The sequence below is a fragment of the Oryx dammah genome, unplaced genomic scaffold, assembly GCF_014754425.2.
Source record: "Oryx dammah isolate SB20612 unplaced genomic scaffold, SCBI_Odam_1.1 HiC_scaffold_27, whole genome shotgun sequence".
In the NCBI taxonomy this organism is placed as follows: Eukaryota; Metazoa; Chordata; class Mammalia; order Artiodactyla; family Bovidae; genus Oryx; species Oryx dammah.
In genome coordinates, this window is record NW_024070211.1 from 62,785,788 (window position 1) to 62,809,928 (window position 24,141).

The window sequence follows — 24,141 nt, forward strand, 5'->3', positions numbered from 1 at the left end:
GATGCTGAATTGGAGGGGAGGGGAGCAGGAAAAGAAGAAAACGGTGCTGTCCGTGTGCCAAGCAGTGATGGGAACACTGTCCGAAAGCACAGGTATCTTTAGTGACGCGAGAGTGTGGCCCTTGCCTGTGGATTGCTACTCGCTGGTGGGGAGCAACTCAGTCTACGCAGCTGTCTCTGGGCAGGAGGCTAGCAGTGGAGGGCTTATTTGGATTTGCACTTTGTGGGAGCCAGACCGTTTCCCCTCATTACTCATAGGATTGATACAGTGCTTAACTTACCCAGTTGTCAGTCTTATTTAAGACAAGGATGTCGGCTATAGGTATCCACCAACTGTGTACTAAAAGGCTTAAAGGAAAAGGTGGGATAGCAAGAGAGAAACGAGAGGGTTCTTTAAGACACCACCTTCCTTAGTGTTTGTTCTTCAGTCTTAGAAGGTTAGAAGCTTGAGAAGAGTACAAATTTAGGTTTCTAATGGTTTGTCTTTGTGTTTCATCCATTCTATTTAAAATGAGTATTTAAGAGTATTGAGGTCTCTTAAAAGAACATGTAAAGAGAAAGGATATGTTCCTCTGCTGTACAGACCGTGGTCAAGTCCCCACAGGCGTTACACTGCGTGATGTCGGCACACCTTGCGGTCTGTGAATAGATGGTCTGTGGGTTGCCTGGACACTGTGATCCACGTGTGTTTGCGCTCTGGTCACTGAAGCAGGGAATGAATATTGACGGATCAGATGTGGTGGTGGAGGGCCTTGAGGAAACTGTGCTCAGGGGCTCTGAGGGTAGTGAGGGTGTCCCTGATGGGGCCTGGCTGAGGCCAGGTGCAGGGAGTGGAGCTGGGAAGAAGACAGTCCAGGAGGGGTTTTGGGGGGGTTCTTCTTGTTTGAAATAGCAGGGTAGAAAAGTCAGGCCAAGTAGAGGCACTCCCCATTGGTCCCTGAGTCCTGGATGCCTCTTTTCACGTGTTTCCACCATTGAGCTGGTGAGGGTACCTGCTGAGGGTGTGGAGTGAGGCCAGTGCCACAGGGCGTCGTGTGGGCCAGTGGGGACCTCCCAGAGGCTGGAGAGCAGGCGGGGTCCTGTCAGCAGGGCTGAGCATCTATCTTGTGTCCCCCAAGTGCCCATTGACCACTCGGACCTGGTGGCAGACCTCCTGAAGGAGCTGTCCAACCACAACGAGCGGGTGGAGGAACGGAAGGGCGCGCTGCTGGAGCTGCTCAAGATCACGCGTGAGGACAGCCTGGGCGTCTGGGAGGAGCACTTCAAGACCATCCTGCTGTTGCTGCTCGAGACACTCGGGGACAAGGATGTGAGCTGCCCACCTTCCCATCTGTCCCGGAACCCCGGCTCCCTTCCACTCTGTGCCACGCCTCCCGTCCCGGGGCCCCGGCTCCCCTCCACTCTCTGTGCTATGCTTCCTGCTGACACCCAGACAGTTCTCAGGTTTTCTGAGCCTCGGTTAGTAAGGTCGTGTTCTTACAGGAGACAAGCCCCGTCTTGGCTTCAGTGCGGGGTTTTCTGTAATCGGGTTTGTAGTCATTGAGGAAAACTTGTTCCTGCTTCAGGTCACTTTCACAAAATGTCTTAAAACTTTGTTAATGTAGAATGTGAATTTTTTTTTTAATAATGGGCTTTTTTTCTTAGGAGTTTTCCTTATGGTTCTTACGCAGTTGAGAAATGAGACGTTGGTTTTTGGAAGATCCACTAAATGCTGCCTTCCCTGGGGCTCCCTCTTGGTTCACCGTTGCATGTGTTAGTGGCTCCAGCAACACATTCCAAAAGCAGAGATTATAACTATTTTCTGTTATCCTCCATTGTTATTTTTAAAATAGAAAGCCTTCTCCACACTATGACATTTGAACATGACGAACTAGGCGTTTGCACCCAGCCTGGTTTGTCATCTGCACGTGGTATCTCTTAGATGACCCTTCCAGGGGTGAGCACCCTGATCGAAGGCTGCCTCCACCCCCCCACCCCTACCCTGTGTAGCTGCTCTCTTGTGTGGCAGCAGGAATGAGTGTTGAGACTTCCCTGAATTAACCTCTAGAAGTAAGAATCCATCTCTGTGCTCTGGACTTCGTGTAGGCCAGCAGAAACACAAGTGCATTAAGTGTGGTGAGCAACTCAGGGACAGGACCAGGCAGATTTCGAGAAAGTTGGCCCAGGCCGAGGGTCGAGGTCATGCCAGAGTCACACTGATGGTGACTTTAATGGAAGACAGGTGAGCAGAGGCTGGTGAATGTCATAATGACTCCACTGGCTCTCTGCTGCTTAGATTGAGTGGTTTGGCGTAGGGAGAATAAAGGTGGAAGGACGGTGATGAAAGATCTGTCTTCGTTTTTCTCAAAACAAAGTACGTATTGGCTCCTGGAGTCCTTGTACTGGTTGGGCTTTGTCAGGAGAGCAGCGATGTCATGGAAAGGGCAGGGGATGGTGTGTGAGCATGTGGACTGTGCAGGTGAGTGACAGAGAATCAGGATGTACCGTTTGGCTCTGTTTGGTGTAAACTCCATCCTCTTTTGTTGAGATTAGGCGTCTGTTTGGAATGGCTTTCCTCCAGACGCATGACTCGAGCTTTAAGCAGCTCTGCACAGGTTCCCCTCCCCCATGACCTGCTCACCTCGAAGGTCAGGAGTATTGACAGATCTCCTGGTAGGAAAGTCCACTGTCTGCCAGGGCAGGTTGATGAGATGTGTAGGTCCTCTTCATCTGTTCTTTTATGTATTTTACAAATATGTACTTAACTCTCAGAAACCCTGAAATCCCCTGGGAGATTGGTATGAACTTAATCATCCTCACGCGGGCCTAACTTGGCTTATTCGGGAAGCCGTCCTGGGGTCTCTCTTAGGTGCTGGGTCCCAGGATGTCCCCGGAGGCACAGCACCTGCCTTCATGGAGCTGGCTGTCTGGGGAGCCTGTGTGCAGTCAGCCTGGCATGTGTATCGCAGTGCCCGCAGGTGCCAGGAAAGCCCAGGCCTGGGACCTGGTGTCGGGCCCTGCTGACCATGTGCGCAGGGAGGCGCCAGAGCTGTTTGCTCATGTCTTCTTTCCTCTCACCCCAGCATTCCATCCGAGCACTGGCTCTCAGAGTGTTGCGGGAAATCCTGAGAAACCAGCCAGCAAGGTTTAAAAACTACGCAGAGCTGACCATCATGAAGACACTGGAAGCCCACAAAGACTCCCACAAGGAGGTGAGCCGGGTCCGAGGTGCACGCCCCTACGTCCGTCCTGATGTCTGAGCAGTGGTGCAGAGCCAGTGCGCCTGCAGGCTCCCCCAGCCGGGCTCTCACTGCTGTCCAGCGGGCCGGGCCCTCCCCCCGCAGTCAGGACCAGGTGGGGCTCCTCGGCCAGCCTCTCACCCTCAAAGCCCCGCATTCCTCGGTGCCTGTCATCATGTTGCCCCACTCCCCTGGTAGTGTGCTCCACTCTGTGGGCTCTGGGGCCTGGTGGCAGCTCTGCCTGCTCCACCACCTCCCGGACGTGAGAAACTGACTCTCCTGGGGTTCCCGCTCCTCAGGTCTGTCCCAGAACACGCGTTTCTGGGCTCAGACTTGTGTGCAGATGGTGGACAGTCCACGTGTTCTCCAGTCGCTTGTTGAACTGCCCTGGTATCTGTTACTCCAAGTCCTTTGAGTATTGAGAGGCCACCAGAGAGTGGGGAGGTGGGTGGAGCTGTCCTAAATGAAAATGATTTCAGTGCCACCCTTCCAGTAAAGTTCACTATGGACAACAACCGTTTATTTAGAGGTTTACGAAACTTGATGTGACAGACAGTGGGTTTGACCCCTAAGTGAGACGTAACCACGTGGTCAGTTCAGTCTTGGCTCCTGTGTGACTTTCGTGAGCACAGTCATGGATTAAAGGAATTGTGATTAGAACAGTTCTTATATTCACAGCAAGAATCAGACCCTAAATTGTGGTGTTTCTCCTGTTCAGCAGTTACGTGACTGTTTCTGAACACAGACGGTCTGGCCTCCTCAGATTCCCACACGACTGCAGGCTCAGCGAGGTTGAGGCTGCTGCTCTGTCCAGGCGTGTCTCCATCCAGCAGTCCTAGCAAAACACAGGGGTATAAGCGATAGGTGTGTGTGCAAACCACTAACATACACTTCTAAAGTCTGGCTCAGTGGCCTGACGGTGATCGTCATCACTCATATTTGAACAAAACGCTTTGCACTTAAAATAACTCTTTTGAAACAATGTAAAGACCAGATTAGCTGCTGGCAGTCAACATAATTGTCAAGGGCCAGATAAGCTGACAGTGGTCAACATAATTGTTCCCAGGTGAGGAAGAGGGTCCAGGAGATCCCGTCCTTTGTCAGGTGGTGCACACATGTCAGCTTTTGGCAGAACCAAGATGCAAACTAGGTCTCGTGTTTTTTAAGGGGCAAACAGGCCCGTGCTGACTTTTGTTTTAAACCGTAATAGCCTCTCCTTAATGAGAATACATGGTCAAAAAATGAAATAAAATGGGTGATCTCTTACATGCATACGATATCAGTTGTTTTCAGAGGGGAGACATAAGTGAGAATGTGGCATTAAGGTGAAGCCCTGTGCGGCAGCCCTTCTGCCCTGTGTGGCAGCCACTGGCCATCCCCTTGGGAGATGTCTATCTTCACAGTGGCTGTCCTGATGTTAACCTTCAGAACCTGGACAGTGGACCCTGACAAGCATACATTACTGGTTGTGTGAGGGGTTCTTGTTTTTTTCCCCTGCAAGACAAGAGGTAGAGGAGAGAAGGTTCTCAGCTGTGAAGTCCTTTAGGTTGCCTGAGGGACACAAGCAGAAAATACCTGCTGCCTGAAGCAAATTTAGCAGCACTTGGTTGGGTGGAATTCTTGTGACCCAGGATCTCCAGGCAGCTGTCACTGATTTCCTGATAAGGCAGATGGAGGAGACATTGTGTCCTGAAAGGAGTGCCGTTGCTGGCAGGCCTCCCTGCTTTGCATACCTGCAGACTCACCTTGACTTGCTGCCCATGTCCTTTCCCTTATGAAACTCCATGCTGTCACTTTGCCAGAAACTCCTAGCTTGGGCACCTGTGTGTTTCTGTTGGCATATGAAATTAACATCACACACAGTATTTCTCTAGTTATTATATTTTCTCACCAGTACATTCAAATGTTTATTCAGACATCATTCTCAATACTTATTGGAAAGGATCCAGGGTGTTTCTAGACCCAGTTACTAGTCAGACAGAGCCCGAGTCTCTTCCTGTCCAGTTGGCGCTTCCAGAGTGTGCTCATCCTGGGCTGTAGCTCCTGGACCCTCCTCCATAAGAAGCTAGTTTTGTGTTCACAGGAGATGAAGGAGATGGACTGGCAGGTTGACAAGGAGCTGCTGTGAGAGACCTTGTCACTAGATATGTCCTCCCTTGGCTGCTGCGGCAGGGCCCTGGCATGGTGCACACTAGTTCTAGCCGTGGGGCTGTAGCAATGAAGGGCTTCTTGAAACATGGTTTCTAATAGGTTGAAACTTGTCATACAGCCTTTAGGGAAGATGCTTAAAGCAGGGCTGCGAAGTCTTGTTTTTTTCCCGATAAGCTGAGGGCTGTGTTCTCAGGGTCATTTGTAGGCGCTATGTGTGCAAAATACTATCACACTGAAATATGCCAGGCGCTAAATCTGTCTCATCATGACTCATCCTAAGCTAACATAGACATTTTATAATAAGCAAGACAGAGGACTTGGGGACCAATTTAGAGTTTTTGTTTAAAAAGTTGGTGTTTGTCAGGTTAAGTATGTTTTCATATTCCCTATTTGAATACATAGATTTCTTAAATTATCTAACTCAGTGTTTTTATCTTTTTAATAAATAAAATTTGCTGTTGTGTTTCAGCTGCTCATTAATGAAGTTACTGTGGTTTATAGTAGTGTTAGCTTTTAGCAAACATCTACAGGCGAAGGCCTTGATAGCGACCTTTTTAAGATCCTATGCCCACTCTCTGTTTTTCAAAAAAAACTCCTTTAACTTCAGTGCTTCTTATCTTAGAACTTGTAATCCATCTCTTAGGGCTGGTACCAAATCTGTCCATCAATGATTAAGAGAGGATTTAGATCTGATATGAGCATTGATACTATGAATGCGGTTCTGGGGTCAGTGGGAGCACGAATATAGAGATGGAAAGCCAGGTTTTCCATCTAGCATCCGGGCTCCAGCCGTGCTGTCTGTTTGATCCCCACTATGGAGCATGGCTGCCACAGAATCAGATAGGGGATGTGAAAGCTCGTGTCTTAATACTGTCAAACGCTGTACAGACTGCTTCGTAAAACTGTCTTCAGATGTCTGTATCATCTCAGAGGCAGACAGATGATGTACAAATTATTAATCACTTTCTACACATTTAATGTAAGATAGCTGTTGCTCCCAGGCACCGTGGCTTACACACGGTAGCCAGAGTGTTGGGGTCCTCGGTCAGTGTTCTGTTTGAACTTAGAGAAGCATCAACTCTGTTTCTTTGAAAATATTCTTTTGAAATCAGTTCTAATGAGGTGGATGAAACTGGAGCCTATTATACAGAGTGAAGTAAGCCAGAAAGAAAAACACCAATACAGTATACTAACGCATATATATGGAATTTAGAAAGATGGTAACGATAACCCTGTATGCGAGACAGCAAAAGAGACACAGATGTATAGAACAGTCTTTTGGACTCTGTGGGAGAGGACGAGGATGGGATGATTTGGGAGAATGGCATTGAAACATGTATCATATCATATGTGAAACGAATCGCCAGACCAGGCTCGATGCATGATACAGGATGCTCGGGGCTGGTGCACTGGGATGACCCAGAGGGATGGGATGAGGAGGGAGGAGGGAGGGGGGTTCAGGATGGGGAACACATGTACACCCGTGGCAGACTCATGTTGATGTATGGCATAACCAATACAATATTGTAAAGTAATTAGCCTCCAATTAAAATAAATAAATTTATATTTTTTTAAAAAAGAAAGTATTCTTTTGGGTCATAATATTGGCCAACACAATATACTTTGACCATTAGGCTTTGCTTTCACTGACCTCAGCCACAGTAGTGAATATTCAATTACATTTGTCAGTTAAAAGAGAAAAATATCAGCCTCATTGTGGGGTCACCAGATCTTGTTTGCCCCACAGAAGTCTTGGTGCTTAAGGCATCAGAATCCAGCCTCAGGTGGTTTGGCTTCTTTCAGGAAGTTTGATTCTTAAATAAATATAAAACAACCACTGTTATGTCTCCCCAGGGTTTTATTTTGAAACCATTTCTAGTTAATTTAATATTTTAAGATTGCAGAGAATTAAAAAAGCTAAACCAGATGACATTTTAAAAATGGAACTTTTCAGGACCTCTTGGCATATAGGCCTGCGCAAAGCAGTGGTGTGTCAGAGAGAAAACACTTGAGTGATGAGCTGATGTTCTGCTTCAAATCCCAGTCAGAATCACTCTGACCGTGGCTTCACCAGATCCTTGGCTCAGGAATGGCCCTTAGAAGCTTCTTGGGGCAGCAGCCACATGTCAGTGGGCTCTGGCGAGCCGTGCATTGTGTGAGTGTGGAGAGATTACTTCACCTCTCTGGACCTTGGTTTTCCTAATCTGTTAGCCCAGGGAGTGGACTGCATGGTTATCTGCCTGTCATCTGGCCTCAAGATAACAGAGGCTGCTATTGAATAACAGGCCTAAACCTTCCTAGATTCCAAATCTCAAGTTTTCTTTGGGCCCAACCTTGGCATGTGGCCAGAAGCCCTATTTCCTTTGTAACTTGTAGCCTTGTAACAAAAAGACAAAACCAGAAACCTATATAGTCGTTTAAAAGGTCAAAGTTGCTGATCCAGTCTGACACTCATAGCACAAACTCTGGTAAATGTTTTATTATTGGAGGCACAGGGGAGGGGGGTTGGAGAGTGTTTTAGACTTAAAGGAGCTTATGGTTTAGTTCAGGTTAGAGCAAAGGACTCCACATGGGGTCCAGAAAGAAGTGCACTGGTAGTTTGGGGTAGACTGGGAGGGGCATCCAGGGAGAGCGCGGACAGCAGGGAGTCAAGCAGCAAGCCTGAGTGCGGGCCTTGGGCCGGGAGGACATGTCTGGGCTGGGTCTGCTGGACCAGCATGGCCCCAAGGGTGGCCGGGACGTGCCAGGCACAGTGTCCAGCCCTGAGAGACTGCAGCAGCTGCCCCACAGTTACTCAGGCCAAGGAGACACGGCCCCTCCTCTCTGGTGCGTCTACCTCCGAGGAACCAGATGTGACACCTGCCCTTTACTTCCATAGCCTCAGAAAGAGTGTCTTACTGAGAGAGAGAACTTATCTGGAGAAAGCGGTCAAGTGGTTTGGTGTAGGGCAAATAAAGGTGGAAGGATGATGATGAAAGATCTGTTTAACATCAGAGCCTTGGGGTCTGGAGACTCAGGTCCTCATTCTACGTTGACCAGTTGGTTAGCTGAGTAGCTGGGGATGAGTCTCAGCTCCCTGAACATTAGAAGTGCTGGCACTCGAGGTGAACTGGGGCCATAGGACGCCTGCCCCTTGTAGGACTGACATTCATGTCAACGGAGTGAGGAGGCTAACGCTGTTGAAAGCTGCAGACATGGTCCTTTTAATCCTCTTCCACTGAAGTAGGTAGACCGGTTCTGAATAGAATTGTGGTTGGGGTTTTCCTGTTTTATGTAAACCAGAAAGCGCTGCATTTCTTGAAATACATGTCAGAAGGCTATTGAAATTTGGGTGAATTAACTGTGGGCTGTGTGTATTGGGCTCCCATCTGGGCTCCCATATTGGCGGAATCTCTCAGTGTCCACACTGGAGTGGCCATCCCACTGCTGCATTTGAGGCCAGGAAATACCAGGAGTTGACGGGTTTTGGGAGACGCAGAGGAGCCTTCTGTGTGCTGCCCATCTTCCGCCTCCTTGACTCCTCTAGGGCCCAGCCAGCCCAGCGTTCCTGGCATCCTCCAGGATGGCAGACATGGCCACCTCCTGGGCGTCCAGCCCCTCCGACTCCACAGCGTTGTTCCCCGTTGGCTGTGATTCCACCCCTTGAGGTGGGACACAGTAAGTCTCCACCTCAGAGCCTTACCACACTTGAGACGGTGTTGCCCTTAACCTGCCGCTTGAGGGGAGAGTGTGATGGCTGTGTGGTTAGAGACCGTTTCATGCACTCTTTTTGAAATCATGCGTGTGCATTTTCAAGCGAAAGTACTCACTAGGTAGAGTAGGGAGATAAAGTGTCACCATTCAGACTGGTGTCAGCATCCTTGACTCAGGTGTCCCCCCCGCCCCCCTTCACTTTACGTATGAGGGAAACAGGCCCAGACAGTAAAAGAAGCATCCCTCAGGGTCACCTCACTCATTGGTGACAGAGCTGGGTCCCCGAACTTGGACCCTGAAGCTTTTTCCTTCCCTCCCTCCCTCTGGGGCCAGGCCTGACAGGCGGGGACTTGCATGCTGGGTTCAGGTCCATGGTGGTGACCGTTTTACCAGAGAGACAGCCTCCCCACCACGGTGGGCACACAACTCCATCATCTTGCCTGTTTTGTGAGGTCTTCCCGGCTTTCCCCAGAAGGTGGCGCCAGCGTCTCCCTTAGCTTTTAAATGATTGGGACTGAACTAGGTGTACTTTGGAGAAGGAAATGGCAACCCACTCCAGTATTCTTGCCTGGAGAATCCTATGGACAGAGGAGCTCTGTCCGTGGAGTCGCAAGAGTCGGATACAACTTAGCGACCAAACTAGTACTACTAACTAGGTGTACCTGCTTGTCGTCGTTTCTGAACATTTGCTTGCTTGTTTATTTGCTTGCTTGTGCCTGTAACAGCGCAGTCAGTCTTTCTGAACTTAAAGCGTGCAGTTCAAATTGTGACAGGTTCTGTGCTCTCAAAGAAACCTTATCTTTAAGCAAACATTCATCAATATTCTGAGTAATGATCTCATTTTTTAAAAAGTTAGGTAAGGAAATTATGCTTTTCCGAGATAGACACTGTTAATTCACTGACTTTGGAAAAGAAGAATTCCTGTGTTTCTACCAGACTGCAGAAAAATCAGCAGATTTGGAACCGTTTGGTCACGTAGGGTTGGTAATGACCCGGAAGTCTGCCTGACCCCACTCTCTCTCATCATCTTCATCCTCTCTGAGAACTCATCTTTGCCCCTTCTGGCCACCATGTCTACCAAAGAGTACTATCCTCCTTTCTCTCTGTTGCCTCTGTTTACTTTGCTCTCTGTTTGCTTACATTTATAATCTTTGCTTCTTATGTTACATAGAACACAGGGGCGAAACTTAAAGTTCACCGTGAGTCAGGCAGCCGGCCAGCAGCCAGGAGCTTGGCATGTAGAGGGAAGTCAAGAGCACCAACCCTCTGTGCCAAAAATAGCGTCTGCCTTGGGAAACTTGCTCCAGCCTCAGTGAAACAGGGGCCTCAGACGGACCTTGAAGTGCATCTTCTGGCATTTTCTCTTTAGGCGTTTTCAGAAAACCTATGTTTGATTAAATGCTTCCTGCAAGCAACTTCAAGAATTCCTGGAGTTTTATCAGAGGAAGTTCTCCTTGGGTTCAGGTTTCAGCTCCACATACCCGAGCTGGTCTGTTTACCAGCAGCTCCCTGCAGGTTAACTCCTGTGACCTGGATTAGAGTGAAGCCTGGAAAGGTTGGTGGGGAGGAGGAAACCCTCGCGAGAGAGCCTCACTGTGAACCTGGCCATTTATCTCCCTGTCTGATCAGTGCCCTTTGCATCCCTGAGGCGCGCCGGGAGGTTTCTGCTTTACTCCTGTCAGGACTTAAGTGAAGCTGCCAGGACTCAATTCCCAGTCTCTCCCCGAGTCCTGCATCTTCCGGCCGCCCAGCTATCTCTTCTTCTTAGTGGCCTCCTGAATTGCTCGACATCAGTGTTTTCCAGTTTGGGATATTATCAATGAAATCATCCAGTATCTTCTGACCCTTTCATTTTTTCCCCCACATGTTTAAAAACTAAGACCTCAGATTTCATCAGTTAATGTTACTCAGTTTTCTGACCAGTATGTTGTGACACCTATAAACAGTGATTTCTTACTGTTGAAGGGCATTGGTGTCCCACTGCAGGGCCAGGTGAGAGAAAGGGTAGACCCGTCTTCCACCATCTGCCTAGCAGTGTATCACAGGCCAAACACTTGGCTTTCCCAAGTATGCTGTGGACGGACCACAGTCCTCAGGACACACATGAGCTGAGGAAGAAGAAGAGCACTTTATCTAGTGATTGTTGCATGATGGGGCCCTTCTAATGATATGCTGTTGTTCTCCAAACAAACCGATCACTGGCGAAAACTAACCTGAACTCAAGTCTTTTTTCCAAAGGACAGATCTGTTGCCCTTTCATTGTGTCACCGAGGATGGACCTCCTGGGTCTTGTACAGTTGATTTCTCCAAAGCCCAACTTGGTCCTCTGAAGATGTCTTGACTTCCTCCTCATTTTCTGGGCCAGCTCCTCCATTGGAACATGTAAATACAGATCAGCGAGCCGTGCCCTGGAGCTGACTGTGCCCGTGATGGATGTTTACACGCGCGCACACACACACACACACACACACACACACACGCTGCGGGAAAATGAGTTGGACCAACATTTGTTAAGCACTTAGTGCATAATGGACACTGTTGGGCATGGGGAACAGAAGGTGGCTGAGATGGGAACTGACCTCCAAGGAGCCCTTAGTCTAGTCGGGGAGACAGTGTCATCAAAGCATGTAAGTGCAGTGGTCAGGGTGCACCTGGGGGTTCTGTTGAGTGCATCCTGCTGGTCAAGTGACGAGCATAGGTGAGCACCAGTGAGAAAAAGTGAAGGAAGCAGACTGGGCACTCAAGTGGCTGGCAGGGCTCCGGCTTGCCCCACTTCCTTCCATCTGCTCCTGGCTAACTGCAGGGTAGCAGACCCCACCCTTGGGACCCCGCCTGCTCCTGTGGCCTCGCATGCTGCCTCCTAAACCTTTGCATCCTCAGCCCCTCAGCGTAGACCACTCATCTTGCCCAGCACCACCTTTGCCCCTGAGTCCTGTGCTCAGCTCGGCCACTGCCACCCAGGAATGCGTGAACTCACGAATGCACACAGGTTGGGGAAGAATAGTAGGAAAAACTTACCAAGACTATAAAGTTTCTAAGGATCTTATGAGCTGGAGCACAGAATGTGACTCTTTTAGAGTAAGGTTACCTCTCTGCAGCTGCTCCTCCAGCTGACTCTCTTGGCGTGAAAGTGTAGCCAGGGGTGGGGGTGCGCCGCGTGCCTGTAGCTCTTTTCAAGTGTGTGTTGTGGTGTGGAGCTCACTCACATGGGGCCGTGTTTCAGGTGGTGAGGGCTGCTGAGGAGGCTGCATCCACGCTGGCCAGTTCCATCCACCCAGAGCAATGCATCAAAGTGCTGTGCCCCATTGTCCAGACAGCCGACTACCCCATCAACCTGGCCGCCATCAAGATGCAGACCAAAGTCGTCGAGAGGATTGCCAAGGAGTCCTTGCTGCAGCTCCTTGCAGACATCATCCCAGGCCTGCTGCAGGTGGGCCCCTCGTGGCGGCCTGGCCGCTCAGCACACAGCGGCGCGCGGGGTGGGCCACGCCCTATGGGACCCTCGACATCTTGTCTCTCTGGCCCACCCTCCCTGAACGCAGAGGAAGTTCTTCCTGGCAGCCCAGACCTGTGGCCTACAGAATGAACTTTCTGTTTATTGTGAACATGTCTTGATCTTTCTTTGTTGTTCATTCCTTACTGCACGGCTGATGGGCCCAGCCCTGGGCAGGGTGAGCCGTGGAACCCAACATCAAACAGTGGTCCTTGTCCTAACCTGTCCAACAGATAGTAGTTGAAACCCTTATAAGCGTGAGGCATTAAATAGACTCTGGAAGGCAAGGTGCCTCTTCTGTTGGGACCCTACCTCAAGGAGTTGACAGCCCTCTCTGGGACTTGGTACTCCCATACCAACAGCTGCAGGTCAGGGCTGGTGCTGCGTGCTGAGTTACTGGGGTGGATGTGGGTGGTTCTGAGATCTGGGTAAAGGTTGATCTTTAGGTTGAAGGGCTCAGAGAAGAGGTGGTTTAGACTTGGGCCCTAGAGAGAGATTTCAGTGGAGAAGGTAGACAGACATTGGCTTTACAGTTAATAAATGCTGCTGTTTGCTGAGCACTGGGCTCAGGAATTTAAACACACACAGCTGAGGACTGGATTATTCCAGGCAGAGGGAAAGGCACAAAGTCTGAAAGGTCCCAAAGGCTGCTTGGAAAGAAGCGGACAGTCCCATCTGGGTTTGGGGAGGGAGGAGGCAGGTTGTGGTCCAGCTGGAGAGGGATGTGGAGGTCTGTCCCACTGCAGGACGATCCATGGACATTGGAGAGTTTTATCCACAGAGTGAGGGACATAGTTCTCATTTCTTTAAAGGGATTTGAACATGTGAGATTTGCTTTACCATGGTGAGAAGACGCCACTTATTTTCCCCCTTAATTTCCTTTTCTCACTCTGTTCTCTCACAACATTTCTTGGCTGGTGCTGCCAACGTTTTTTGGCAGCTCATGATACAGCATCGCCAGTTCGCCAGCCTCCTGCCTCCCACCCCAAAACCAGCTCACTTTTGACACTATTGCGTGTGGCCTCTTTGGGGCAAGAGCTCTCGGGATTCATTGGCAGAGCTCAGGGGCATCCAGACCACTCCCAGCAAGGCTGAGGTTGAAGTGTGAAGAGTGTGGAAACATTGATGAAATACTATCAGTCAGGCAAAGCTTTGATCTCGCTTTCCTTTCTATGTCCCTCTGGCTGTAGGGTTACGACAACACTGAGAGCAGCGTGCGCAAGGCCAGCGTGTTTTGCTTAGTGGCAATTTATTCCGTAATTGGAGAAGAGTTGAAACCTCACTTGGCACAGCTTACGGGGAGCAAGGTATGTATAGTGTTACACGGGTGGGTCGTACACCTGGGCCTGCCAGTGTGTCCCAGACCCACTGCCCTGCAGTTCTGGGCTCCAGACAAACTTTCTCAGCATGTGTGAGCCAGCTGGGCCTTATTCTCCAGGGTCGTGTCTCTAAAGACAAAGTGAACAACTGTGTAGTGAAGTCACCTAGATGCGACACAGTCTCCTGTCACTCCTGTTTTTAACATGGTAGTTTGGAACTTCTAATTTATCCCCAAAAGGAAGATGACTTTGTTTCGAAACCAGCTTGTTTCCTGTCTCTGAAACACTAAGAATATTTGCCTGCTGGCTTCACACTTGTCTGGGTGGGCTTTGGGTTCTGTGGGTCAGTGTAATGATGGCTGCCTCTCACTGTGTACCCAGCGCGTCCCATGTTCATGATGGCATCTCTGCAGGGTGAGGACACTGATTCTGCATGTGACCCACCTGAGAGCCCATGGTGGTCATATTTCCTCTTGTTCCTTCTAGAACCGGGCAGAAAATGTGACAAAGGGACTATTGGCTCATCGAAGATGAGAGTGACTAGAATGCTTGCTGGTTTAAAAATAAGCTCAAATCTGATGAACCCACTGGGGAGAGAGGATAGCCACCCTTGATCTCAGGCAGTAGGGGCCAGGAGCTGGGCCATGGTGAGGCACCTGCCCCAGGGACTGCCTGGGGAAAATGTGTCACCATAAAGTTACCGAGGGCCCAGGCACAGGTATGAATACAAAAGCACGGAGCCTGAAATATCTCGCCTTCCTCCTTAGCAAAGAAGGAAGCAGCAGGTGGAGCCTCGTGGCTTTTCAAGTAGGCCTATTCCTTTGGCACAGTTGATGAGCGTCTCCACTCACTGAGTTCTGGGCAGAGCTGGCTCTCCCGCCTTTGTCCAGAGCAGGGCTGCCGACATTTCGGGGCACTTCGTGGTGGGGGCACCATCCCTGAGGTCCCAGGAGCACACCCCACCCTCAGCTGATGTCCCCACACCTGGTCAGGTGTCCCTTTGGGACAAAGTCAGCCTTGGTAGAGAACCACTGGTCCAAAAAAAGATACATCAGCAACTGGGCTGGAAGGTCTGAGCAGAGCAGGTGTGGTGGGGGCTGCTTCACCTGGAACCATTTCCCGTGCTCTCCTTCCAGTCACTGCCCCTGCAGCGGTGCTTGCCCAGCCCTCCCTGACCACAGCTTGCAGGACGGTGAGCCGAGAGTGCCCAGCAGTGTACGGGCCGGGAGCACTGCCTCTGCTGCTGCCATCAGGGATCCACAGCTGTTGCGTGGCAGCAGTGGGGCCCTCACAGACAGTCTTCACAAAGGGAATTAGATTTGTAAAAAGGAAAATTCATCCAAAAATAATGTTTTCCAGATCTCTGTTTTCTGGTGCTTTCTACTTTGAGGAGTAAGGGAGCTGTCCTTTCATCTCACTTGACCCCACTAACAAGGGGCTGAGAAAATGCAGGTGTCTTCTCACCCCTGTCCTGTGGTTGACCTGCTGCCCCTTGGAATGGGGGCGTAGGGTCTGGAGCCCAGTCCTGATCAGAGCCAGTGTTCCCACCTCCCCACTGATGACATCAGTCAGCTCGGAGTGCTCAGGGAGGCTGACCTGACACCTGTCCACTGTAGCAGCACAGTGCTTCCAGTCATTACAGTTTTTATATGTGATAGTTCCAATGTGTTAACAGGAACTTTGTAAGACTCCAATGCACATCTCCTAAAACAAACAAAGACCCCCCCCCCTCCTACACACACCCCCAGAATGGGTAGCTGGCAGCATGTGGTGCTAAGTTAGAAACAGTCAAGCTGTAGCGTCCTGTTTCTGTCACCAGGCCTGTCAGAACCCCTTCTGCTACTACTTAAATGAAGTTGGTAAATGACATCAGGTTCTGTAGAGGAAGGCCTGATGCAAGGTTGGAGTGGGGGGACTTGTGAGGTGCATCTTGAAAGTGTCCCATTGCCGTGGCAGCAATACTAGCTTTAGTATCAGAAAACCAGCCTTCTGGTCTCTGTCTCCCACTTACTAGCTGTATGACTATGAGCAACCTTTCCTTTCCATTCTCTCTGTTGGTAAAATATATGTAACGTGAAATTTACTATCTTAACCATGTGTTAGTGTGCAATTCACAGATACCAAGTACATTCATATTATTCATATTCATCCCCACCATCCATCTCCAGAGCACTTTTCATCTTGGAAAACTGAAATGCATTAAATAATATTCCCCAGTTCCCCAGTCCCTGTCAACCACCATTCTACTTTCTTTGGTGTGAATACTTGTAAGTGGAATCCTACAGTGTTTGTCTATTTGTGACTGGTTTATTTCACTGAGGATAATGTTCTCTAGGTTCATCCATGTTGTAGCAGGTATCAGAATTTCCTTTCACTTTAAGGCTGAATAATAGTCCACGGAATGTACATAATAGCATGTGGCTTGCCCATTTCTTGGTAATGTCCTTGTGGATTGTTTCCATGCTTTGGCTTTTGTGAACATGGGGGTACAGATGTCCTTTGAGACCCCACTGTTAATTCTTTTGGGTTTTTGAGTAGATTTGCAGGATCATATGATAACTGCCAGCTGCACCATCTTAGATTCCCACCGGCAGTGCACAGGGTTTTAGTTTGTCCACATCCACTTGTTATCTTCTCTTTTCTTTGGTAGCCATCCTCATGGCTGTGTGAGGCAGTATTTCATTGAAGTTTTGCTTTGCATTTCCCTAATGATCCGTGATGTTGAGTATCTTTTCATATGCTTGTTGGCCAGTTGCATATCTTCTTCAGAGAAATGTTTATTCTAGTCCTTTGCCCATTTTTAAATTATGTTGCATGATTTTGTTGTTGTTGATGTTATTGTTGAATTAACAGAAGTGCTATCTATATTCTGGATATTAACCCCTTGACTTTTGATGCACAACTTTTTAAAATTTTAGTGAAATCCAATTTGTCTGTTATTTTTTTGCCTATGCTTTTGCTGTCATATTCAATAATCAATTGCCAAATCTGTAGTGAAGCTTTTCCCCTTTGTTTTCTTCTAATCGTTTTATAGTTTTAGCTTTTAATGGAGGTCTCTGATCCATTTTGAGTTAGTTTTTGTATATGGTATTAGGTAAGAGTCCAACTTCATTCTTTTGTGTGTGGATATTCAGCTTTCCCAGTTCGGTTTGTTGAAAAGACTTTCTGTTTCTGCAGAAAACCGCATTGGAATTTTGATGGGGATTCCATTGAATGTATAGATAGCTTTGGGTAGTTTTGATTTCATAATGTTGTCTTCCAACCCATGAACATGGGATGTCTTCTTTTAACCTCTATATGTAATCAGTTGTTTTTAATTTTTAATTGAGATAAAAATGAACATATGAAATTGTATTAGTTTTGGATATACAGCATAATTATTTGATATTTATTTATATTGCAAAATGATCACCCAGTAAGTCTAGGTAACAGCTGTCATACACATAGCTACACGATTTTTTTTCTTGTGATGACAGATTTTAAGATCTACTCTGTTAGTGACTTTCACATATACAATACAGTATTTTTACTATAGTCACCATACTGTATAGTACATGGAGTATCTTTTTGTTTGTGTTTTAATTACTTTCAATAAAATTTGGTGGTTTTTATTGTACAGTTCTTTCACTTCCTTGTGTTAATTCTTAAGTGTTTTATTCTTTTTGATACTACTGTAAATGGAATTGTTTTTCTTAGCTTCATTTTTAGTGTACAGAAGTGCAATTGATTTTTGCTCATTGATTTTCTAGTCTGCTAGTTTGCTGAATTTCTTTATTAGTCAACAGTTTTCTGTGGAATCTTTGAGATTTTATACATATGAGATCACAGTCATCTCTTGGTATCCCACAGGGATGGGTTTCAGAACCTGTCACAGATAGCAAACTCTGCACGTGCTCCAGTCCTATACCTGTAGTTCTGCACCTGGGATTTTTCAGCTGACCCCAGATTGCGTCATGCTGTGTGTATTGAAAAACATCCATGTATAAGTGCATCTTCATGGTTCAAACCTGTGTTGCTCAAAGGTCAACTGTATATCATCTTTGAACAAAGATAGTTTTGCTTCTTCCTTTCCAATGTGAATGCCTGTCTTTTCTTTTCCTGCCGAATTGTTCTGGCTGGAACTTACTATGTTAATAGAAATAGTGAAAGCAAGCATCCTCTGCCTTGTTCCTCATCTTAAAGTTGTCAGTCTTTTACCATCGAGCATAATATTCACTGTGTGGGTCTTTCATGTATAGCTTTTGATATATTGAGGTACAGGCATAGAGATGGTATGGATTTGGTTCCAGACAGTTGAAATAAAGCAAGTATTGCAATAAAGCAGATTTGCACAAATTTTTTGGTTTCCCAGGGTATATAAAAGTTATATGTGTACTATACTGTAGTCTGTTAAGAGTTCAGTAGCATTATGTCTAAAAATATCAATATCTTAACAGAAATGCTAGCCATCATCTGAGCTTTCAGCGAGTCATAATCGTTTTGCTTGTGGAGGATCTGGCCTCTATGTGGATGGCTGCTGACTAATCAGGGTGGTGGTTGCTGAAGCTTGTAGTGGCTGTGTCTTATTTTAAGACAACAATGAAGTTTGCAGAATCAATTGACTCTTCTTTCACAAACAGTTTCTCTGTAGCAGCAATACTGTTTGATAGCATTTTATACACAGAAAAAATTGAAGTCAATCTTCTCAAACCTGCCTCTGTTTAATCAACTAAGTTTATGTCATACTCTAAATCCTTTTGTCATTTTAACAGTCTTCACAGAATCTTCACCAAGAGTAGATTCCATCTCAAGAAACCACTTTGTTCATCCATAAGAAGCAGCTCCTTATCCATTAAAGTTTTACCATGAGGTTTCAGCAGTTCAGTCCCATCTTTAGGCTCCACCTCTAATTCTAGTTCTCTTGCTATTTCCATCACATCTGCAGTTCCTTCCTTCACTGAAGTCTGGAACCCCTCAAGGTCATCCAAGAGGGATGGAATCAACTTCTTCCAAACTCCTGTTAACGTTGATATTTTGACTTCTTTGTTCTTCATGGCATCTAGAATGTTGAATCCTTTCTAGAAGGTTTACAGGTGACTGCCCAGATCCCCCAGAGGAGTCACTACGGCAGCGATTGCCTTACAAAATGTTTTTCTTAAATAGTAAGACTTGAAAGTCAAAATTAGTCCTTGATCTTTGGGCTGCAGAAGGGGTGTTAAGTTATTCAGTTCAGTTCAGTCGCTCAGTCGTGTCCGACTCTTTGCGACCCCATGAATCGCAGCACGCCAGGCCTCCCTGTCCATCACCAACTCCCGGAGTCCACTCAGACTCACGTCCATCGAGTCAGTGATGCCATCCAACCATCTCATCCTCTGTCGTCCCCTTCTCCTGCCCCCAAATCCCTCCCAGCATCAGAGTCTTTTCCAATGAGTCAACTCTTCTCATGAGGTGGCCAAAGTACTCGAGTTTCAGCTTTAGCATCATTCCCTCCAAAGAAATCCCAGGGCTGATCTCCTTCAGAATGGACTGGTTGGAACTCCTTGCAGTCCAAGGGACTCTCAAGAGTCTTCTCCAACACCACAGTTCAAAAGCATCACTTCTTCGGCACTCAGCCTTCTTCACAGTCGAAATCTCACATCCATACATGACCATAGGAAAAACCATAGCCTTGACTAGACAGACCTTAGTCGGCAAAGTAATGCCACTGCTATTGAATATACTATCTAGGTTGGTCATAACTTTTCTTCCAAGGAGTAAGCATCTTTTAATTTCATAGCTACAGTCCCCATCTGCAGTGATTTTGGAGCCCCCCAAAGTAAAGTCTGCCACTGTTTCCACTGTTTCCCCATCTATTTCCCTTGAAGTGATGGGACCAGATGCCATGATCTTCGTTTTCTGAATGTTGAGCTTTAAGCCAACTTTTTCACTCTCCTCTTTCACTTTCATCAAGAGGCTTTTGAGTTCCTCTTCACTTTCTGCCATAAGGGTGGTGTCATCTCCATATCTGAGGTTATTGATATTTCTCCCGGCAATCTTGATTCCAGCTTGTGTTCCTTCCAGTCCAGCGTTTCTCATGATGAACTCTGTATATAAGTTAAATAAGCAGGGTGACAGTATACAGCCTTGACGTACTCCTTTTCCTATTTGGAACCAATCTGTTGTTCCATGTCCAGTTCTAACTGTTGCTTCCTGACCTGCATACAGGTTTCTCAAGAGGCAGGTCAGGTGGTCTGGTATTCCCGTCTCTCTCAGAATTTTCCACAGTTTATTGTGATCCACACAGTCAAAGGCTTTGGCATAGTCAATAAGGCAGAAATAGATGTTTTTCTGGAACTCTCTTGCTTTTTCCATGATCCAGCAGATGTTGGCAATTTGATCTCTGGTTCCTCTGCCTTTTCTAAAACCAGCTTAAACATCAGGAAGTTCACGGTTCACGTATTGCTGAAGCCTGGCTTGGAGAATTTTGAGCATTACTTTACTAGCATGTGAGATGAGTGCAATTGTGCGGTAGTTTGAGCATTCTTTGGCATTGCCTTTCTTTGGGATTGGAATGAAAACTGACCTTTTCCAGTCCTATGGCCACTGCTGAGTTTTCCAAATTTGCTGGCATATTGAGTGCAGCACTTTCACAGCATCATCTTTCAGGATTTTAAATAGCTCCACTGGAATTCCATCACCTCCACTAGCTTTGTTCATAGTGATGCTTTCTAAGGCCCACTTGACTTCACATTCCAGGATGCCTGGCTCTAGGTGAGTGATCACACCATCGTGATTATCTGGATCATGAAGATCTTTTTTGTACAGTTCTTCCGTGTATTCTTGCCACCTCTTCTTAATATCTTCTGCTTCTATTAGGTCCATACCATTTCTGTCCTTTATCGAGGCCATCTTTGCATGAAATGTTCTCTTGGTATCTCTAGTTTTCTTGAAGAGATCTCTAGTCTTTCCCATTCTGTTCTTTTCCTCTATTTCTTTGCATTGATCGCTGAAGAAGGCTTTCTTATCTCTTCTTGCTATTCTTTGAAACTGCATTTAGATGCTTATATCTTTCCTTTTCTCCTTTGCTTTTCATCTCTCTTCTTTCCACAGCTATTTGTAAGGCCTCCCCAGACAGCCATTTTGCTTTTTTGCATTTCTTTTCCATGGGGATGGTCTTGATGTCTGTCTCCTGTACAATGTCACGAACCTCATTCCATAGCTCATCAGGCACTCTATCTATCAGATCTAGGCCCTTAAATCTATTTCTCACTTCTACTGTATAATCATAAGGGATTTGATTTAGGTCATACCTGAATGGTCTAGCAGTTTTCCCTACTTATTTGAGTCTGAATTTGGTAATAAGGAGTTCATGATCTGAGCCACAGTCCGCTCCTGGTCTTGTTTTTGTTGACTGTATACAGCTTCTCCATCTTTGGCTGCAAAGAATATAATCAATATGATTTCGGTGTTGACCATCTGATGATGTCCATGTGTAGAGTCTTCTCTTGTGTTGTTGGAAGAGGGTGTTTGCTATGACCAGTGCATTTTCTTGGCAGAACTCTTTATTAGTCTTTGCCCTGCTTCATTCCGCATTCCAAAGCCAAATGTGCCTGTTATTCCAGGTGTTTCTTGACTTCTTACTTTTGCATTCCAGTCCCCTATATTGAAAAGGACATCTTTTTTTAGGTGTTAGTTCTAAAAGGTCTTGTAGGTCTTCAAAGAACCATTCAACTTCAGCTTCTTCAATGTTACTGGTTATTAGCAGGTGTGAAATCAACCTTAATTTTGCACATCTTCATCAGAGCTCTTGGGTGACCAGGTACACTGTCAGTGAACAGTAATATTTTGAAAGGAATCTTTTTTTCTGAGCTGTAGGTCTCAACATTGGGCTTAAAATATTCAGTCAATCCTTGTTGTGAACAGATGCACTGTCATCCAGGCTTTGTTGTTCCATTTACAGAGCACAGGCAGGGTAGACTGAGCATAATTCTTAAGAGCCCTAGGATTTTTGGAATGGTAAGTGAGCACTGGCTTTATTTTAAAGCCAGCTGCATTAGCGCCTAAGAAGAGTCAGCCTGTGAAGTTTTGAAGCCAGGCATTGACTTCTCCTCTCTGGCTGTCGAAGTACTACATGGCATCTTCTTCCAATATAAGACTATTTGCCTGTGTTGAAAATCGGTTGTTTCATGTAGCCACCTTCATGAATTATCTTAGCTAAATCCTCTGGATAACTGGCTGCAGCTTCTGCATCAGCAGTTGCTGCTTCACCTCACACTGTAATGTTAGGGAAACAGCATCTTTCTTTAAACCTCATATCCCGGGCTCTGGCACCAAAAATAAATAAATAAATAAACCTCATGAACCAACTTCTGCCAAGTTCAGACTTTTTTCCAGCAACTCGTTCATCTCTCTTAGCCTTTCTAGAATGGAAGGAGAGGGTCTCGATCTCTATTAGGTTTTGGCTTAAGGGAATGTTGTGGCTGTTTGATCTTCTATCCAGACCACTTTCTCCATATCAGCAGGAAGGCTATTTTGCTTTTGCTTTCTTATCATTCATGTGTTCACTGGGAAGCACTTTCAGTTTCTTTTGAGAACTTTCCCTTTGCATTCACAACTTGGCTAACTGATGCAAGAGGCCTAGCTTTTGGCCTGTCTCAACTTTCAATATACATTTCTTACTAAGCTTAATCATTTCTAGCGAGAGAAGTGCAACTCTTTCACTTAAACACTTAAGGTCATGGTAGGGTTTTTAATTGGCCTAATTTCAATGCTGTTGTGTCTCGGGGAATATAGGAAGGCTCATGTACAGGGAGAGAGACGGGGAGATGGTGCAACAGTCAGAGCATACACATCTATGGGTGAAGTTTGCTGTCTTCATATGAACATGGTTCATGGCACCCCAAACAACTGCAGTCGTAATATCAAAGAACACTGATTACAGATCACCATAAAGAGTATAATAATGATGAAAACGTCTGAAATAATTGTAGGAATTACCAAAATGGAACAGTGACATGCAGGCAGCCAATGCTGCTGGAAAGTGGCACTCATGAACTTGCTTGCTGCAGTTTTCACAGACCTTCAGTTTGGGGGGTGGGGGGAGGACTGTCTTCAAAGTACAATAAAGTGAAGCACAGCAAAACAAAATATGCCTGTACATTCCTTCTATTCCTAGTTTGTGTGGAATTTTGCCAAATACTTTTTCTATGTCAATTGAAATGATCCTTTGATTTTTTTTTTCCCCTTTCATTCTGTTAATGTGGTGTATTATATTTATTCATTTTTGTATGTTGGGTCACTGTTGGAATATTGATCTGTAATTTTCTTATCTTTATCTGACTTTGCTATCAGGACAATGCTGACTTCATAGCATGAATTCAGAAGTGTTTTTTCCTCTAAATTTTCTAGAAAAAATTGAGGATTGTGTTAGTTCTTTAAATGTTGGTAGAATTCACCAGTGAAGCCATCTGGTCTGGGCCTTTTCTTTCTCAGATTTTCAATTACTGATTCAATCTCTACTAGTTACAGGTCTATTCATACTCTCTCTTTCTTCATGATTCAGCCTTGGTAGGTTTTGTGTTTCTAGGAATTTGTCCATTTCATCTTGATTATCTATTTTGTTCTTGTACAGTTACTCATAGTATTTTTATCATATCTTTGATTTATGTAGAATCAGTCAGAATGTCCCCACATTTGTTTCTGACCAATAATTTGAGTCTTCTCTCTCTTTTCATTAGTTAAAGGTTTGTCAATTTTGTTGACTTTTTTTTTCAAAGAACCAGTTTTTGGTTTTGTTATCTCTATTTTTTGTTTCATTTATCTAATCTTTATTACTGTTCTCCCTTCTGCAAGCTTGAAGTTCAATTTATTCTTTTTCTAGCCCCTTAAGATATGTTAAGTTAGGTTGTTGATGTATAAGCCATATAGCTCATACAGCTGTGAGTTTCCCTCACTGCACTGCTTTTGCTGCCTCCCATGTGTTTGTATTTTCATCCCTTTTGTGTTTTCATCTGTCTCAAGATATTTTCTAATTTCCTTTGTGATTTATCCTTTAACCCATTGGTTGTTGGAATAACACGTGTTGTTCAGTTTCCACAAACTTGTGGATTTTTCAGTTTTCTTTCTGCTACTAATCTAACTTCATCTATTATGGTCAGAAAAGGTTCTTTGTGACATCTCTTTTTTAATTTATTGAGATTCAATTTGTGGCCTAACATATAGTCTGTCTTGGGAAGGTCTCATCTTAGGCTTAGTGTTTTGCATATTTCTTTTATATTTAGTTGATTTATTGTGTTGTTCAAACCCTCTAG

At 46.1% G+C, this 24,141-nt stretch overlaps 1 protein-coding gene across 9 annotated transcripts in view; it reads left to right on the top strand.

Annotated features, from left to right (window-relative positions):
* Window positions 1-24,141, top strand: part of CLASP1 (cytoplasmic linker associated protein 1) — a 275,488-nt gene that overhangs the window by 245,704 nt on the left and 5,643 nt on the right. For all 9 annotated transcript variants that reach the window (XM_040228931.1, XM_040228932.1, XM_040228936.1 and 6 more), the window contains 4 exons: window positions 1,118-1,308; window positions 3,062-3,190; window positions 12,285-12,491; window positions 13,745-13,861. In XM_040228931.1, the coding sequence (XP_040084865.1) occupies window positions 1,118-1,308; window positions 3,062-3,190; window positions 12,285-12,491; window positions 13,745-13,861 (644 nt within the window). The remainder of the gene's footprint in view (window positions 1-1,117; window positions 1,309-3,061; window positions 3,191-12,284; window positions 12,492-13,744; window positions 13,862-24,141) is intronic.